Source organism: Wyeomyia smithii, chromosome 1 (genome assembly GCF_029784165.1).
Source record: "Wyeomyia smithii strain HCP4-BCI-WySm-NY-G18 chromosome 1, ASM2978416v1, whole genome shotgun sequence".
Classification (NCBI taxonomy): domain Eukaryota; kingdom Metazoa; phylum Arthropoda; class Insecta; order Diptera; family Culicidae; genus Wyeomyia; species Wyeomyia smithii.
The window spans coordinates 151,396,737-151,416,063 of NC_073694.1; the positions used below are offsets into that span (position 1 = coordinate 151,396,737).

Sequence of the window (19,327 nt, forward strand, 5' to 3'; positions counted from 1 at the left end):
AAAAATACCGAAAAGCTCTTATATCCACTTTTCCCAAAGATAACTGGACCGATTTCCAAAAAGGTTAGTGTCAAATGGAAAGTTCAATGCTCGAAATTTCGCTTTGAATTTTCAATATAATTTCATTTTGAACATTAGCTATGTCAAAATTGGAACATAATTTCACGAAACGACAAATTCATATCTGCCAAAAACTCGTGCTAATTGTTCCGTTTTTTTGGCTCATCTTGGCTATATAAGCAGTAGTATGTAATAGTTTGTTTGTTTTTTATTTTACTCGCGCCTTTCTTTCGGAAAACCATAAATTAATCAATTGTTATCGAAATCTCATTCGTCCTAAATATAGTAACACGAGGAAATATTGAATAATAGCGCACACATTAATGCATGCATACACGTAAAAACATGTCTACTAATCGCGATAGAAATCCCGCTAAGGCAAGAAGCCAACGAAAGTGAACCGCTCATAAACGAGGGTTGGAAGTATTAGAAATTACGGTGGCCTGCGGCGGGGGCCTGCACCGTGTTCAATTTTTTGATAAACGGTTCACACCCAGCCCGACTCGGGCAGCACTTTCGGGCAATCAATCTTGCCGAATCCGCCCAGTCCGGTCGCGCGTTAGGTGGCCTGAAACTGGTTCCCTATAGGTTTGCATTTCGCCCAAATCATATTTCTTTGTTTCAGGTTTTATTTTACGGGAACTTTTGCACATTGGCGGAGAAGTTTGGTGCATAGAAACGGCAATAGCCTTTGAATAGCAGTTACCAGTTTTATAGCAATCAGTGCAAAAAATGAGAGGCCGTAATGAGTTACCGCGCAACCGCGGGGGCTGCTATTTCATAAGTATAATATATTAATGGCTCAATTTTTAATGGTTGCATGCTGAACTTCACGATTTTTGCATTAAATGTGCTGAAGTTTGGCGCTCGCTGAAATAGTTGGTAATTAAGCGATTGTGCTAAAGCCGTTGATGACATCTAAACCAGAACCGGTTTGACTGATTCTCTGAAAGAGAAAGCGCCGCGTGTGTGAATGCGTGATACACGTAACTTCAATGCTAGCGACATTCGAAACCTTTCTCCTCGAATGATGTTCTACTACGAACGCAAATGGGTTCATGCAAACCGTTGCTGGGGAATTGACACCCGAGAGAATGGACAAGCTCCGGGATGCTTCGCTCGCCCTGGCTTTGCAGGATTTTCGCAAACACCGGACACGCAAATTGCACACTGATAAGTACCGTCGTCGGGGTGATTGCCATCCATGCTAAATTTTACCTGGTAACATTCGACTGAGTTCAACTGCAGCCGTGCTTTCACTTTTAATCTCGTCCTTGGATGTGAAAGCTGTAATATATGTGTTTATGATTATTAAACCGGAAATATTGATTATTTCTGCGGTAATTAAAAATTGTTTCTTTATTTTATAAGGAAATATGTTGTTCAAGTGCCGTGCTCACGGGTTGGGATTCACCTCTCAGAGGGGAACGAAAACAACGCTTTTGATGAGAGAATCAGGAAAAAGTAACTAAGTAAAGGCTAATTCAAATCAATAAATAGTATACAAAGGTGAAAATTAAGCAAAGCCAGTATGAGTTTTGCAGGGAGTTTTTGAAATTTATCAAGAAGAATTAAGAAGCTTGCTTAAAAAGGCATCAAAGAAATTATTAACAATTTCCTAAACAGTGCCGAAGAAGCTGGATTAAATATTACCTTCTGTATAGTAAAAACAAACCATTACCGCTTAAACAGACAGAACTAAAACAAAAATTTTGCTTGCGGTTGGACTGTTCATATAAAAATAAAAGATATATATTAGCTTCAAACATTTGTATTCATCTAATGCACCTTCTAGAAAAAGTCTGAAAATCTCAAAAATGCACTGTAATCTTAGCCACTCCTTCTCATCAGGGTTTTATCTTTCTTACCTTTCGTTTCAGTTCCCGCTCTCTGCAGTACAAACTAGGCCAGGGCAGCGCAGGACGAACAGCACGACGCCACGACTTTTAGAGTAAACAACAACGTGACACCGCTTCGCACAAACAAGCAACAACACACACAAACACACACGGGAACGACTCAGCCAGAGCATGACCAAAGAGGCATTAGCACTTGAAACCGCACCAACCGGCAGACTGCAGCGAGCCGTCACAAACGTTGGCTCAATTACGCTCAATCATAGTAGGAAGGATCCAGATCCAGTTCCAGATCGACGATTGCGACTGGGACAACGGCAATCGTGCGGCGGCCGGCCGTCATCGGTGGTGGCCTCACATATGACGAACCGGACAGCCTGGTCGTTAGGCAAATGGACGTCCGCAGCGATGGGGAGCAGTTTTTTGTTGCCGCGGCTGCTGGTGCTGGCTACACTGCTGATAGTAACCCACAAGGTGCAGGCCACCGATGGGAAGCTGCAGTTGTGCGAAGTAGAAACGGGCCAGACGAACATCATTCTCGACATCGAGGAGAGTCGGGGTAACTGTAAGTAGTGCAATCACGCTACGATTAAAGATTAAATACTTGTCTGTTGTGGGTTGTTCGATGGTGATCATTTTTTCCACATCGCTAGCGGGTTCACTATAGTTATCACTTCGTTTATGGCTGCTAGGTGATCAAGGTTTGACCAATTAGTAGAGCATCATTATAGATACCAAAAGAGGCAAAAGGTGCAGTTTATTTTGGGCATAGCGCGGTGCTTGTTTTTAGACCATAATTGTTCTGATTCTTCTCTCCGGATTCGTTAGTCTATAGTAATTTATTCGATTTTTTGCTCGAAACAGAGTCAGGTGGTGCGTTAATCGTTTCAGCTTTGGGAATGTAGAACAATAAAATCCTGATCATTGACCATAATGCGGGACCCACTGCGCTGCCCCGACAACAGCGTAGCAACACTAATCGGATTAAGTTTTATGTTAATTTTGTCCCGTTTTTACCCGCGAGATCACCCGCGTCGATGAATGCCCTTGAGCTACGTTTTCAGTGCTTTTCTGCTCAGAAAGAGTAACATGGGGAACGAAAAGGAAAAGTCCAGAATCAATTTGCCACAGTTTTATTTTCCATCGATTTTAGAAGTGTATTCACATGTTCCCATCGGAATCACATCAGTCTGTGTTTCGGGTGAATTTTGTTGAACTCACTCTCTCGAAAGTTGCTTGATTAATTGTGATTTGTGAGTCGATATGAAAACTTTATAATTGGTAATGGGATGTCGAATAAGCAAAAAATAAAGACTCATAAAGTTTTATTGATTCTTAACTTAAGTCTCAGGGTTTGCCGATTCCATCTCTCTTTTGGGTTGTTAAGTGTGATCTGCGAGGCAATTGTAAGCCAAAAATCTTTCAAGATGGCGGCGTTGGCTGTTGCGCCGATTGAATTAATTCCGTAATTGCAGGTGGATTTTTAGCAGTCGGCACGTGTCTAATCAAATTGTCATTAACAATGCGGTCAACAATGCGGCATGATGATGCAATACACAACGATTTTGTCCCACGCTCGTACTCTGTGGTATGCTTGCTTGGACAATATCATAATGATGATATTTATCGGCTTCGAATTATCGGTTGCTTGTGGATTGTTCTTTGACTACCTTGGTCAAAAAGGTTTAAAACGCCTTTCTGAGACGAAACAGTCTAGTCCAGTTTTTTTGGAAATATGCAAAGAATAATAGAAACTTCCAGCATTTCATGGGACCACCCTATAATGCAAGTATGACAGTTGTCACTAGCAACCTACCAGAAACAAAAATAAATTTTGGTTTCTGAGCTGCTACGGTTTTAATTTTAGCGTCACTACCGTAAAGTTTTCTACGCGTTTATAAAGTTTGATAATCGATATTTGTGCTTTAATTGAGGTAATCGATAAGCTGCTGTATCAATTACTCAACTTGGTTCTGCCACCTAGCCACCGCGCCTCTACGTCGTGTACCGGCCGGATTCGGAACGAACACCATTTTCGCGGGATTGTAATCCGTCATTCCTACAATTTGTCCCACCCACTGTACCCTTCCAGCTGTTGCGACTTCCTGGATACTGGGCTCGCCATAGAGTTGTGCCAACTCGTGGTTCATTCCTTGTCTCCATACGCCATCCTCACATATTTCGCTGAAGACGGTCCTATGCACACCTCGTTCGAAAACGGCCAGTGCTTACAAGTTCTTCTCAAGCATTGTCCATGTTTCGTACCCATAGAAGACTACCGGGCTTACCAGCATCTTGTACATGGTGCACTTAGTACGGGGGTGAAGCTTACCAAACCACAGTCTTGTGAAGTTCATAACGCACAACTTCCAGCTACGATACGTCTGCGCATTTTTCTGCTGCATTTTTGTCTGACGTTGCCAATGATCCGAGGTAAACGAAATCGTCAACCACCTCAAGCTCATCTCGCAGACAGAGAGCCAACCTATCCGGGCCCGTTTGATAAGTTCCGCTGTGATGCCATCTTTTTCAGCTGATTTGTTGTTGTTGAGCTGCTTGATAGGATGCTGAACTTCACTTATCGTGGGGGCGGTATGTCTCCCTCATTCGTGGTGCTGAAGAAGTCGTTCCTTCTGCCGTCATGGTCCTCAGCCTCTGCGCCGTCAGGTGTTTATTATAGTGTTGCCTTTCACCTGTCAATTACCTCACATTCATCTGTCAAGATTCCTTCATTCGTCGTTCGAATCGTCTGACAATCTTTTTCAAACCAGCCGTTACGTTAATTCTTCTCGAAGAACTCAATGGCACCTTCCGCTGCCCTGTTAGTGGCTGCTTTTACATTACTCCAGCAATCCTCTAGAGGGGCTACGATGAGCTCTACCTCATCCGGCAACGCTGCCTCAATGTTTTGCACGTACTCAGTGACAGCTTCGGAGAGTTTAAGTCGCTCCAGACTATGCCGGTTAAGGATGTTGTTGGCAACCAAGAGCCTTTCGCGCATTTTGACCATCAGCGGCCGAATGCCGAAAACACGTTTCTTTGAAGCGAAGAAAATTTCTTAATTGAAAGTATATGAAGAAATTTTCTTCTCTTCGAAGAAATGTGTGCTCGGAATTTGGAGTAAGTAATCAGAGTCGAAGTTGCGCCATGATAGGTTCGGACGTCGATAATATTGGAGAAGTGCCTTCCGTCCGATTCGGTCTGTTATTGTGATCTCCACTCCAGGTGTACCGATATGGGAGTTTTCGTTTATGAGCTGGTGTGCGCTCCGGTGGATGCTAGAATATCGAACTTGCGGGTGCTTATTACGGGAGTCACTTCACGGTGAAATATATTTCACTCTCACGCTCACTTCACTTTTTTAGACCTATTCCCGATTCCACCTCGAGTGAGGTGACAAAAATCACCTCCGTGGAGTGAGATTGACAGTGAAGTGAAATTGAGAATAGGACAAGTGGAATGAGATTGTTTCCCAGCTCAAAAATCTCTAAGTCCCAGAAAGTCGTTTTTTCCGTTTTTTTTTTCAGATAACACCAGATCTTGACGTGTTCTGCATTTTTAAAACATTCGACATCAAAAAAAATGTGTTTTTCGGTATCGAAAATTTCCTGAACTAGTATGCATTTTTTTCATCGGGCAAAAAAATGAAAATTTGACCGCTTTAAGGCACGGATCAAATTCTGATTCGTTTTGTTACTGAAGGATAAATCCAATATTTACCATTAGATCACAAATCAATCAACTTTAAGACTTATGGCATCTTCGTGGAATCATTTCACCGTTCAAAATGCTCGTGAAATAATTCCACGCGAATCGTCGCTTTTTCCGTTCTCACTTCACTGATATGACACTTATAATAACCCAGATTCCGCGGCAGATGTCACTTTGTGACGTTTTTCTCACTTACGTGAGTCCCGTGATAGGATTTTGTTCACTTCACTCTGATTTCACCGTGAAGTGACTCCCGTAATAAGCACCGCAGACCCTCAATAGGTTGGAAAGAATGCGAGTACTTCCCAAAAAAAATAATGGACTTGCAGTTCCATGATCCGAGTTTCGGATCGTTAGTCCGTTTTCTTTGCCCGTTTCTGTTCCGATTGCCTCGGTCCGTATTCACATTGTACTGATGATGTTTACGACTGGCTTGTACCACCTCCCCCCTGTCTCGCAGGAGATCCATCGTGATAACACTGTTTAGAGCCTTATGCTGGCACCAGGACCTTGATCAGTCGCCCTTAACATGGAGAACGGACGCTCGAGTTGGCGAAGCATTTCTTCTCCCTTAGCTGTAGCCGGAACTATAAGATCACCCAGGCTACGCCAACCAGTTGTGTCCATGTTTCAGATGGCAGTCTATTGTAATTTTATGACTTCGTGACTTGTGAGAAGCGGAGCTAAACTTGACACTCCTTCCAGGTTGTCAACTCACCATTTGAAGCTAAAACTTACTTATTTGCTTTGATATTTAGTATTATCGACTACAGTACAACTCCGGCCACTAAACCAAACCTTCAGTCGGGTTGCTATACTCCATTGCATTGTGGTCCAAAAGAGTAAAAAGTGGAATTTAATTCCCACGCTCCTTTTGTCTTTAACCTAGCTTAATTGTGCTTGGCAAGAAATCGTTGAAAAAATTTATAATGACACTGTTATTATTAACGAAACAGAGTGAGAGTGGAGAGAGTCTCTCATTGTTACTTAGGTCCTTTTGAGAAGTTACGCGAGAATTCTATCATAACATTTTTTTGACGTGGGACTACGTCTTTGTTTACTATACTGGGATGCAATCTGTAAAAATGGTAATGAAACTGGCAAATATTGCGTCAGATTTCTAACGTTAATAACAGCATAACCACTTGATGGATAACAATAACCAAAATGTTGTTGGATAGATAAAATGTGTAAGAATTTTGTAATATGATAGTTATCACTCTAATTTCATTGTTAAGCGGTAAAATTGATAAAAAGTTTCAATGATAAATTTACGCGAACAATGAACCAATTACATGCGAGCATTCCTAGCACAGACGACATGAATGGACATCATCCGTTCCCTGTGATATTCTCTGTATCAATGTCGAAATAAAAATTGACAGTCTCCCCGTCCCAATAGGTCCATTTATTTTTGCTTCCACGAGCTAAGACCAATATGATGTCTCTAAGGTAAAAGCTTTCATAAAAGTTTGGAACAAGCCTAATCCTTGAACAATTTCTAAACCTGCTTTTCGAACCTAATGAAAACTGATGTCTTGAAAGAAAACATACCGGTAAAAGCAACAGTACCAGTGAAGTAAAGAACCGCAGGTCTCTCGTCATCTATGTTTGAAGCGGTATTCTTCTATTCGTACATTTCAGCGGTACACTTCTATTGGTACTGCAGCGGTACTATTGGTACACTTTTGTTCGTACATTTCTATTCGTGTGCAGTCGAGGAAAAAGCCTGCGAATGTGAGTTTGTGAATTTTTGGTTTATTTACTAAGATTCATTCAGAATCTCTTTTTCTATATTTCACAATTGTTAGATGATATATTATTATTCTAATCATTTCCACAAGAAACGTATATTAGCTGCCTTCGTAATACAGCGAATGTAGTTGTAGGCAAATTAAAAAAAAATAATGTCAAGCAAAAAACAAAAACAGAATTGTTGATTGCTACGATTTTTTGTTGGAAATAATTTTGTTTGACATATCTTCTTAAGTTTGCCGATTATTGAACCTTTGTAAGGGCTTCCATATTATTTTGAAAGTAAGATAGATTTGATTTAATCGGAGTTGAATAAGACAAAACCATTCATTATGATAACGTAAGTATTATTTTATGTGGTTTTTGAGGATATAGAGGTAATTCTGACTTCGACGCATTACGAGAAATTCTTGGTGCTTCTTCAACAAGCACGATATGCTTGTGCCTTGTCAAATACATGTTGTTTGCACAAAAAAATACTACAGGCATAATATCGCCAAATATAAACGTTATTCTTTCGAGTGTTGTCGAATATATTTCAAAAATTGATTCCCAGGGGAGGCTGAAAATAAAAATACGTACAGTCACTCAGCAAAAACATTGATTCTGTCTGCAGACTCTGTATATTTTGTAACACAAATCCTCTAATTACAGTGTTTAGTCACACGTCACCATTTCATACAACCCTAGGGCTGTATACCTTGTAGTATTTAATTTGAGAGACCAATGCCTAGTTGGCAACAGTGATAAGTTTGCCCCTGGATTTTCCTAGCAAAACTTTTAATTTTGATTTTATGAACTCCGGTTTTAACAGTATAGCAACAGATCGCTCAATGTATTTTATTTCAAATAGAGCAGTTCCAATAAAAATGTCCGAGTTTCAATTTTTCTTTAATTGTCATTTTTGATTTGGCTGAATCATTTCATAGACGTTTCTATAGACAAAAGATGCCATTTTGTGCTATTGGTCTTATATTTTGGAACATGACTAATTTTTGAGAAGCCATTTAAAAATGATATTTCGGGAAGGTATTGATGAATACAAATATTTTTAGGGTTAAAACGGTTTATTTGATTGGTGTGACGTCTTCGTCAAAGTTGTAGATAATAATTTTGTTTATCCAAAAAAAAAATATACTATAAAAATTACGTTCTTTGAAAAGAAAAGTTAAAAGAAAAATTAAAATTGAATTATCTTAAAAAGCTTATTTGTTTTAAATTTGCGGACTCAGTCAATAGGTGGAATATTACTGACTTTTCATTCTACATAACTATTTTCTTGCCAAACCGATCAAAATAATTTACTACAAGATCATGAAATCATTAAAACTGAAGATATAGTTTCTCAACATTATCGTTTTTCGTTTCCTTTTGTTTATTGGGTCGATCGGTCAAGCTGTCATTCAAATCATAGAAAAACAATCGCGTACCGGATAAATAAACTATTTCCCGTAGGTACTTTTTACGCATGATCACACCGACAACGTATTCACTGTTGTTCGCTCGTGAAGCAGTTTGTCAACTTATAAATCTGCAGATATGACTGCAACGATCTATTAAATTAGTTTTAGTGGGCTTATTTTATTCTACCGAATAGCTGGCTGATGTTTAGAGTTTTTCGTCGATCGGAATGCAACCAAGCTGCCACACCATTTTTTTTCTTAAATTGAGCTATTAACATGAGTAGATGTGAAAATTGATAATCAATCTTTCATGAAGGTTTCTTGAGAAAACAACCTTATTTGAATCGTCTGTAATGGTATTATAACAAAAATTTTCGTTGCAAAAATACACGGGATTGTCATTTATTTGAGCCGATATCCGAGCGTTTTAAACTTTTCAGAAATTAGAAGTCGTTACCATAAGGTTAATACTGTTGCGATTACCAATTTTGGATTTGAAGGTATCATGCCTATTCTGGTAATACTTATGTTTGGGATTATTTGAATAAAATTTTTTCCAGTTGTTTCGAAACCTTTAAGTAGTTACCTTGAATTTCAAAATGGTATCGAACGCCGATTTTCAATTTTCGAGCATAATCCCAGTGCGAAAAATATCAATATTGTGTAGTATTTGGGGATTTTTATCTTTTTTCACAGTTTTATACATCTTTCCAGAATTCGCCATGTTGGATTTTAAAAACGGCACCAAACATCATGTTCCAGTCTTTAAACACGAACCTCCGGTCTCCTGACATGATCGAGGATATGAAAATACTTATACTCATCGATTTCATTCAAAAAGTTCTCAAAATGCACATCGGACTTCTTTATTAATTCACATTCCTTCAAGCGGATGGTCGTGGTTTCCAATCTTAGTAAAATTAGGTCATTCGATGTCAAAAACGATTTAAGCATGCGTTTATTCTCAGGCTCCCTCACTACTTCCTCTTTCTTTACGCTGAATTCTATAATCCCTTGGTGACATGCTCTTAACAACATAAGTCCTTCTCCTAAAAGAATTATAGTTGGCGATATTTGGTAGGAGGAACGATGCTCACTATAGTACAGCAATAAGCGTCACGATGTATAGTTTACTGTACACCTATTATTTTTTTCACTCAAATGTTGGTCGATAAAAATTTACATTTGCTCACGGTCAAAAAACACCATGGTTTTTGACACATAGCATAGTTCCATTCATAAGCCCTTATATAAGCAATATCACACGGAGATGGCGTTGAAATATCTTATTATATGATAGATTATATATCGAATCACCCTATAAGGAAGAATCATACTCATTAGTTTTTCCATCACTGTAACTTGCCAGTAAAATGAAATGTTATTATTAATTAGTTAAGTCCTCAGTGCAGTAACAGTTTCATTTTCCGACTATGCAATATTGAAGTGCTAAAGCTATAATCATCAGTAAATACATCCCATTAATCATAGCGCTTAGATACCGGTATTCACGTTAGTATCATTTCCTTTCACCAGTGACCAGCCAACCGACGTCGCCGCCGGAACTTCCCATCTACGGTGATCCGGTGGAGGAAATTGCTCTGGATCTGATATTCCCGAAAGGTAACCCAGCGTTTGTGCTGGACGGTAAATCACTGCAGCTGATTCACCCTCTGGACCGGGACGAGGAGAATCTCAGCCACATAGTCTTCCAGGTATATCATTTTCTGATCAACCTTGAACTGCTGCCAGTGCTAACCACTTGTATTCTTTCTTGTCCTGCAGATAACCTGTACTATCCGGTCCACGCGTCGCAAGCGTAATATTCCGATCATCGTTCGGGTGTCGGACGTGAATGATAATCCGCCGATGTTTATCAACACACCGTACGAAACCACTGTCCCCGAGGTAAGTACCACCATTCAGTGAAGCAGCCCTCTATAGTACTCGCTAGTTAAGCAACTATGGTTAGTGTGATATTTATGATCCTACATTCGCTAGTAGGGCACTATGGGCGCGGCGTGCATTGATAATGTCATAAAAGTTTCTTTGAAGTGAGTTCAAAATATTACACAATAAGGCAACTTTATCAACCGTGCCATTTCATCGTGCCTCGTGGGATCTGCCCGAGCGCTAGCTTTCACGGTAGGATGGCAAAATTTGTGCAATCATTCACGATTGTCGATGCGTCGTCGCCAGAATTCACTCGCGGTGCTGGCGTATTTCTTCCAAAGCCATAACTAATCTAGTTCGCCATTTCTCGGAGCAAGTTCATTGCGCCGAAACCTTGAGAAGCATTGAAGCCTATAATTTTCTCCATCCAGACAGCAACCGGGCAGCTCCCAGTGCTGTTTTAATTCGCCACGCATAATAATTGTGCCCAGCGCGTATGCATTCTCTGTCGCCTTCCATGATGTCCATCATTCTGGCCGGCTAGCTGGGCTGGCGTCTTCCCGAGAGCCGGTCTCATTATTATACACCACATCGGGTCGATCCTCGCGCCCGGGTCCCGCGATGATATCATTTCAATGGTGTATGGAATCCCAAAATGGACAAAGCTGAATGGATAGCAGCAGAGAGCATGGTGATGGTGCAGAATTAATTCACTTCACATATCCGAATGTAATTGTTGTTCGCGGTCCCAGTTGGACCCGCGGGCTCGCATTACCACCGCTGCTGCCGTTGTCACCAGCAACCTATTTTTACATATTTTATACTTGTCGGCAATTCGCATTTTTTTCTCTTTCTTTTATCAAGGGTATAAAAAGAGTCACTTGCTGGATGGCGAGGAATATGGCGAGTCTTGAACAGATTTAATTTGTACACCTTTCTCTTGTTATGGGTTCTGTTGGAGTGTGTGTGCATTTATAGTATGCTAGAAAATTCGTTTAAACCGTTGCCTATTTTGCATGGCTATTTTATGGTTGCGTTGAACTAACGCTTATCAACACATTCGCATGCCCGATCTCCCAAAAGCAACAGAAAACTTACTTCGCATACCGATTACTTGTAGCAGATTATTCACAGGTTTGAGGGAAAACATTCCAAATTAGGAACTTTGAATTTAGATCATTAAATGTTCCGTTGGGTTGATGACATTGGCTAATCCTATTTCGATTTGTTTGGGTGAAAAATAGTGTGATTGAATTGTTTTGGTTTTTAACTAGCAACATAACAAAGCTCTTGGTTACTGTCTTTCAAAATGTATCCGAGCAGAGTTTGATTTTTTATGAAAATAAGCCTTATTCGTAAGTTTTTTCGTTCACCTTCAATACATCAGTTTGAGATTGCATTTGAAAGAGGAAGTGTCACAAACTTTTTTATATCAACTTTACTGCCAAGACATCAAATTGATATAGGGCCATGGACGTTGTTTAACCGTTATGTACTCGGCAATTTTAACACAGCTAAGTACTCGGCAGGATACCCGGGTACTCACCAAAATAAAATGCTTCTTACTTCTTCAGTTCTTGACCGATTTTTGATCTTGAACCTTTAAAAGATTGGGAAATTTGTCTATTATTAGTATACGGGACCAGAAGAGCCATTGGTCTCCATATGGTTCCCATAAAATCGGATCTTCGGGACCATGTCCAAGATCGAGAATCTGCTCCGAAATGGCCATTTAGGACAACTCATCAGACAGAGGACTTAGGACTCAAAATGAATGAAAATCAACTCCTGGAATGATTTCATGATTTTTAATACCAATGTTGTTCGGTTTTATTGACAATTGTACTAATTTGTCTCACCGGAGCATGCTCCCATAGATCAGGATTTACAGGAACCAGATGTGGTCACAGATTCATGTCGGTTCCGGATTCTAAAAGTAGACAGATTTTTCAATCTTTTGATAGGCCAAGATCGAAAATTGGTCAAGAAATGAAAATGCAAGAAGAATTTTATTTTGTGGGTACCCAGGTACCCAGGCACCTTGCTAAATACTTATGGGGTAAAAAATCGAAGTCCACCCCCCTTCGACCTCTCCTGCTGCTTTAAACAGTCTGATGATGGAAAATGGTTTATTTCCACTAGTTTGGAGCATTCCATAGGTTTCAGCTGGCTGAGTTGCGGTTATTTTAATTTTTTGAAACAATAAAGTCTGAAAAGGTATCCGGGTACCCTGCCGAGTACATAACGGTTAAACGAAGATTTTCTGTCACTGACACTGAGAAATAGAACATGTTCCATACATCTGATTCTTTTTTTGCACGGGGGAAGCGTCCTGCGCTTGATATTTCCAAAAAACCGGTTTATTTCGAGAAACCGTATAAAATAAATCCGAGTAATTTCGAGAAACCGTTTAGATAAAATCGAGTTATTTTGAAAAACCGTTCGAAAAAGGCATGCAAAAAGAAGAATCGGGTATACATTTTCCATACGATATAAAATGCAGTTTTTTGCAGTGCGAATACGAAAATAATAGTATTTTGTGTTTGTCTGCTAACGCGTACGGTTATGTACGGTCTTGGTCGAAATCAAATTTGTTACCTGGTGTACTTTATGCAAACATTGGCAATTCTATCCTGTGTCCAAATGATGGCATATAACGTCTCATGACTTGCTGTTGACGCGTATGATTGTGTACAGTCAAATTTATCAATAGTGGAAATTCTGAATAATATGAAACATAGCCTAAATATTTTATTACACTATCTAAAATGTTCACCTATGCTTCTAATGTGGTCACGAAATTTACGATTTTAGTTTCTCCTTTCTTCTCATAAAAAAATTCTTAAGATTAAAATGCTTTTATCATCGCGTAAAATAGTGTCATAACTAGGGCCTGACGATGTCATTTTCAATTGAAAAATATCGGAGAGTGACGCTGTTATGCTTCGACTTCAATTGAAAATCATTTGTTTCCTTTTCGAGCACTTTTTGAGTCACAAGAAAACTACTCGAACGTTTTACATTGATTTTGACAGCGAATTTCGAAGAAAAAAGAAATGATTTTCAATTGAAAGCGAAGGTTAGCAGCGTCACTATCGCATGAAGATTTTCGATTGAAAATATTTTGAATACTAACGGAAACAGAGCGCATCCATACAGTGCATTATGGACATAGAGGGTTTATTTCATATTCACAACCTTTCTTATTTAGTCCTTTCCTGCCGAAGAGATTTTGGCCACCGACAACACCAGTTTCACTACCCTGAGTGACAACGAGGAAGGGAAACAATATTGATTAAAACTTGCATGACGTACTTAATGGATTGATTGACTAGACGTACCGTTTTGAACGGAACAGAAATTTTTTTAAGTAAAGCTTTGTGTTCCGAAATGGAATCTCGATCTTCTATGTGACAAATTTCACTAACTTACTGTCAAAAATCGTACGTTTGCATAGTAGCCAAGTTTCAGTATTTTACAGAATGAAGCAGGTTCCTCAAAGCAATGAATAATAATTGTTTATATGCTTTAGTTAGTGAAAAACAAATCGAATTTCCCCATGTATCCCGGTTTTAGAATATATTTGTCACGTGTTCCCTCCGAGAAAATCTGGTTAAAGGATGCTGCTGCATGGCCTTTAACTCTTTTGTGTCCAATGCGGTTCCAACTGTGGCTTGCCGTGTATTGGAGAGCAGAGTATGTCCTTCACAATATAACGTGATTGATTACGATTTAACACTGCTTATGCGATCAAAAATTACGCCTTACGCGTTTGATGGTACATCAAATGCCGTGATACAGGGCTGATTTTAAATGACGCACTGAAAGAATGGAAAGAGTCACACTTTACATCAGTCATTCCGTCAATTAAAACACTCATCAGTTCCATTCAAAACGAACCGATAAACCGAACCAGACGGAAAAGAAACCCGTAATTAATCATCGTTTGACAGCGAAAATGTTCATCGTGATGTGAATACAGTGACCGAGAAGAATGAAATGGAAATGAAACTGCTCGATTGTGGAGCGTAACAGTAAAAAACGATCTCTTCTATCGTGACGAAATCTCCGAACTGATTTACTGACAATCAAAATCATCAACCTCTTTTAGCAAAACTGATTCAATATTGAGGAGAACTAGACATAAGAATTGGTCATGCGTGGTTCAGACAATTTTCCCTTAGTACCCTAGTATTTGCACTCACGGTTGTGCAAACATGATCGCTTCGGATTCGTGTAATAGGGTGGAATGGATCCCTTAGATCAGTGGTTCTCAACCTTTTTTTGTCCGCGTACACCTTTGTGATATTTCACATCAATAGTACCCCCCATTTTTTTTTTTTTTTGAATGATTTTTATGGTTATTCATGAAAAAAAAAACTAATCTGTAATAAAGTTGGTCGTACTCTCCAATAAAACAACAGAAAATATGTTTTTAAACATTTTCTCTCAAGCATTGTGTGATTTGCTTAAAAAAAGCAAAGCTTTGGTGTTTAGTGTACAGGACAATTACGGGGCTAGCGCTACGATCTTACTAACACTAACAGTCAACGAGCCGAGACTCGAACCTACGACGACAAGCTTGTTAGGCCAGCATCGTACCTCAAGACCATCTGAGAGATTTTTTAAGATCTTTGTCCGCCATTACTGATGTTTTTTCCGCGTACTCCCTGGAGGCTTTCGAGTACCCCCAGGGGTTCGCGTACCCCAGGTTGAGAACCGCTGCCTTAAATCACATTTAGAAAGTTTGCCTTAGTTACTGCTTTTCATTCTGTTTCTGTTGTACTGAAAACTTTCACAAGGCTGAACGAGGACTACGACGAAATTGATTCGGTTCAAATCCAAATTTTCTATTCCGATCCATATTGTCAACACTTTCAGTCAAACACCTGCAAAACCATCAACTGCGAGCGCTGCAGCGGGCAAAAAATCGTGCTAATCCGTCCAAGCAGTATTTTTCAACCATCAAAATCAACTCATTTTCATGGTCAACGAGTTTTTTCAACAAACAATTAAATCATAACCTATCCGCAGCTAAAATGGCCGTTGTTTTTCGATTTGTTTTAATTTCAATAAACCAACCCGATTTCCACCGCTTCGACTTCGCCGAGGAGGAACTAACTTATACGATACGGATTACCGCACGTTTCGCATTCAAAGAGGATTAACATCCCCGTGGCAACTTACGGGCAATTTGTCAGCTTACGAGCAGCGGGGGCTGCTGGATCGCAAAACTGTGGCGATGACGCTGTATTAGCCGGATTACGGCCCGACTGCTGTTGGTCGCTCCGGCTTTTCTGCTCCAGGGGGTGCCGATCGGTCGGTCCCGCAGTATTCGGTTTCACCGGCTGCGCTCGTACGGCGGTTGCGGTCAAATGTAGAGCAACCAGCGCGCGATCGGAACGATTTTCCCGTCCGGGGTACTTTAATCTGACATTTAATCTCCCGAACGGTGGCTTTTCATAATAATAGCTTATACACAGCATTCGACCCTGCACGACAGAGGCCGGTCTCGTTTTTCTGGTGTATATGCCGCAACGTAAACCTACACACAATGCAGTTTGGAAATGTGATCTTAATTTTGCTTCGATTTGCGGCTGACGCATAAAAACTAAGATAAGGTGCAAATGTACAGCCTCGCAAACCCGCTTGCAGTCGGCGCGGCGAAAAGTCGCGTGGACCGTTAGCTTGGCGGTCGGCGAACGGACGATTGTTTTCATTCTGCCTTCTACTTAATAGCACCTTTTTTTCTGATGAAAACTGCTAATCTTATATAACGACTGAATAACCCTAAAATAACTGCCTCTTTTTCTGCGCAATCAGCTGCGGCCATTGACAGGTTATTAGCTAGCTCAACGCATGCCATTCGTACACGGTAAAGCATATCTGCCGAGTTGAGGTTACGCAAAGCATAGCGTCTCCTGCTGGTCCTTCGTTCGGCCCGGTGACCCGACTTGAGCACCTTTGAGCTTTTTTTTAGTTGTGAATGAACAGCTCTGAAACTGTGTTGGAACCTGTCAGGGTGAGCCTGTCAATTTAGAACCAACACTGGCAGATTGATTTTAAAAAGGCGACTCTAGTCAAAATCAGTGATCGCTCGACAGGAGAAGATTGTGACCATGAAATATTGGTACAAATCCAATCAGCAGGTAGAAGCGAGTGCCAAAATAGGGGTTCGCCCTTTTTAAGGTGAACCGCGGGCCAGCCATAGTTAAACGATTGAGAGTGCTTGTTTCATTGTTAACAACAATCATCATGCCGTGAATCGATTACTCCATTTGAAGTGGGATTTTTTACGAACGTCAACTAGGTCTTCGCCCAAATAGCATAACATAGTTTTTATGAATTGAATTTTTTTTCTGCGATTATTTTCAATTGTTTTTCTAGAACGGAATACTTTGACAGTGAATCCTCCACAGTTTAACACTACAACTATGAGTCGATAGCACACATGACCTGAGCCACTAATGGTTGATACAAAAAATAAGAAGGAGTACTCAAATATAGTGTTTTTCGTAGTTTTCATGAGCATTTTCGAAAGCAGTTTTTTGGGGGTAAAATGGACACGTGTGGGTAGAATGAACATAGGGAGGTGGTAATATGAACACCTTGGCCGTGAACAATTATTATCTCTTTACAGATAGTAAAATGTTGTTCCATAGCACGTGACAAACTTGTCGACATACTTTGTCTCAAATAGCTTCTAGTGCCTCTGAGATAAGGTGCCAAAGATGTTTGTACTATTTTTCAACGTAGTAGTCGAGATTTAAACGGGTGTCCATTTTACCACCGCTGTTCATTTTACACACAATTCCCCTATGCTCTACGAACTAATTTTTGTTCCGGTCATGGTGTTTGTCTCCGGCATGATATATTATCCAATTAAACTACTGGAAAAAAGCTCGGTCAACACTTTCATTTGATTTCGCTTCATTGGTGTGCGTCGCAATAGGTTTTTGCTCGTAAATGTAAAACAACTGTCGCCTCTCACACGAAGAATAAATGGTCAACTGACACTCGTGCATCAAAGAGATGCACACTGTCATTCGTTTGGCGAAATATTATTACAAGATAAATCACATAAGTAATTGAAACCGACTGACTTCCCTACACTTACGGCTGGCAAAGGTTGCGGCAGAGCAGGCCCTATTGCTGGTATCACAGGGTCGGCTAGCTACCGGGTAACCAAGGATTACGCGGATAAAGTACAAAAACCAAGAACCTTCACTTATCCTATTGTATTTCGTGTAAGGGTGGCGTGTGGGTGTGTAATCACAATTGATGGTGTGGCGTGTAATATTTACTCACTACTTTTGCTGCTTAGGCTGCGCAGGAGTCCTCTCGACTGCGCAACCCGATTCCGAACGGGTACGAGGCGGCAAGCGGATGGCGGATGGCGGGAACCCAGTTATCTCGAACGATGATCACAAATGTTGCAGGCGTCTTCCCTCCTTGACGCAATCGGCCTGACCGCGGCTGACCGCAATGGCCAGAACCGAGAGGGGACCCTCCTTAACGATTAGAACATAATGTCCGAGGGTGTCGATGCTCTTTTACGGGTTAGGCGCGGAACCTTTCCAGATTCGCGGGCCGAACCATGTGCTGCGAAGTTCTCCTGTAGTTGCAGGCCAATCTGCAACGCACTACCGGTAGCCCCAAGGGGGAGGGGGGTCCAATCGTCGGTCTAACTCACTGCTGAACAGCACACGGACACCTGGTGTATAAGAAAGAGCTCGTGAGCCTTCCTATCTGCTCCCTTTTATAGCTTCATAAAGTAGTATTCCCTCCAATAGTTTTGCGCTTCATTTAAATCTTCATTTTTGAAGCAGTTTGCGCCATGCTGAGTCCAGCCTCATCGACCAAACAGCACGTCGTTTCGTTGCAGCGGTATTTTACTCTAACTAGTGTGGAAATGTTCTGTATCAGGGAGAAACGTGAATGCTCGAAACATGCAAACAAATAATTATGTACAAAAAAAACTAAGAATTGTTGCCAACGGTTACATAATTTCCATAATTTCCGCACACAACGTGCTTAACTCTCGTCTCTAGAAAAAATGTTAAAATATGAGGATTGAACATGAGAAAAAAAAAATATTTATAAAAACAAAACAAAATAGCGAACTTATCAACAATCCCGCACGGCGATCCGTACTGGGGGGCTAGCGCTACGATCCTACTGACACTAACAGTCTCTCCCGAGCCAAGACTCGAACTTTCAACGACTGGCTTGTAAGGCCAGCATCGTACCTCGAGACCATCTGGGAGATTTCTTGTGTATTACAGGTGAAAAAAAAAATGCTTTTCTCGTTTTTAAGTTTACGTTTAAGTATATGCAAAAAATATTCTTTGTGTCGCTTTTTACACACAATTGAACACAATTCCAGCTGTTGTTCTAAACAACTGAAAACTTTTAAGCTACAATATTGCAAAGAATTTCTCCATGTATGAAAACTACTAACTGTGTCGAATGATTCGTGAGCAAAATTTCATTCAAATCGGAGCCACTCGGAATTGGTTGATAGGTCATTTAGCTCGCGAGCTCTAAAACAGCTGACAGCTATTGAGGATGAATCAATCTTAAAAATTGCCAAACAATTTGACGCTTTTATGGGCAAGCAAAATTTAAGCAACACGTTTAAGTGTGTCC

General features: G+C 40.4%; 1 protein-coding gene across 5 annotated transcripts in view; it reads left to right on the forward strand.

Moving 5' to 3' along the window:
* LOC129728470 (cadherin-99C) overlaps nt 1-19,327 on the forward strand; it is a 382,935-nt gene that overhangs the window by 239,520 nt on the left and 124,088 nt on the right. For all 5 annotated transcript variants that reach the window (XM_055686940.1, XM_055687031.1, XM_055687089.1 and 2 more), the window contains 3 exons: nt 1,941-2,481; nt 10,322-10,500; nt 10,571-10,693. In XM_055686940.1, the coding sequence (XP_055542915.1) occupies nt 2,091-2,481; nt 10,322-10,500; nt 10,571-10,693 (693 nt within the window). In that variant the 5' untranslated portion in view covers nt 1,941-2,090. The remainder of the gene's footprint in view (nt 1-1,940; nt 2,482-10,321; nt 10,501-10,570; nt 10,694-19,327) is intronic.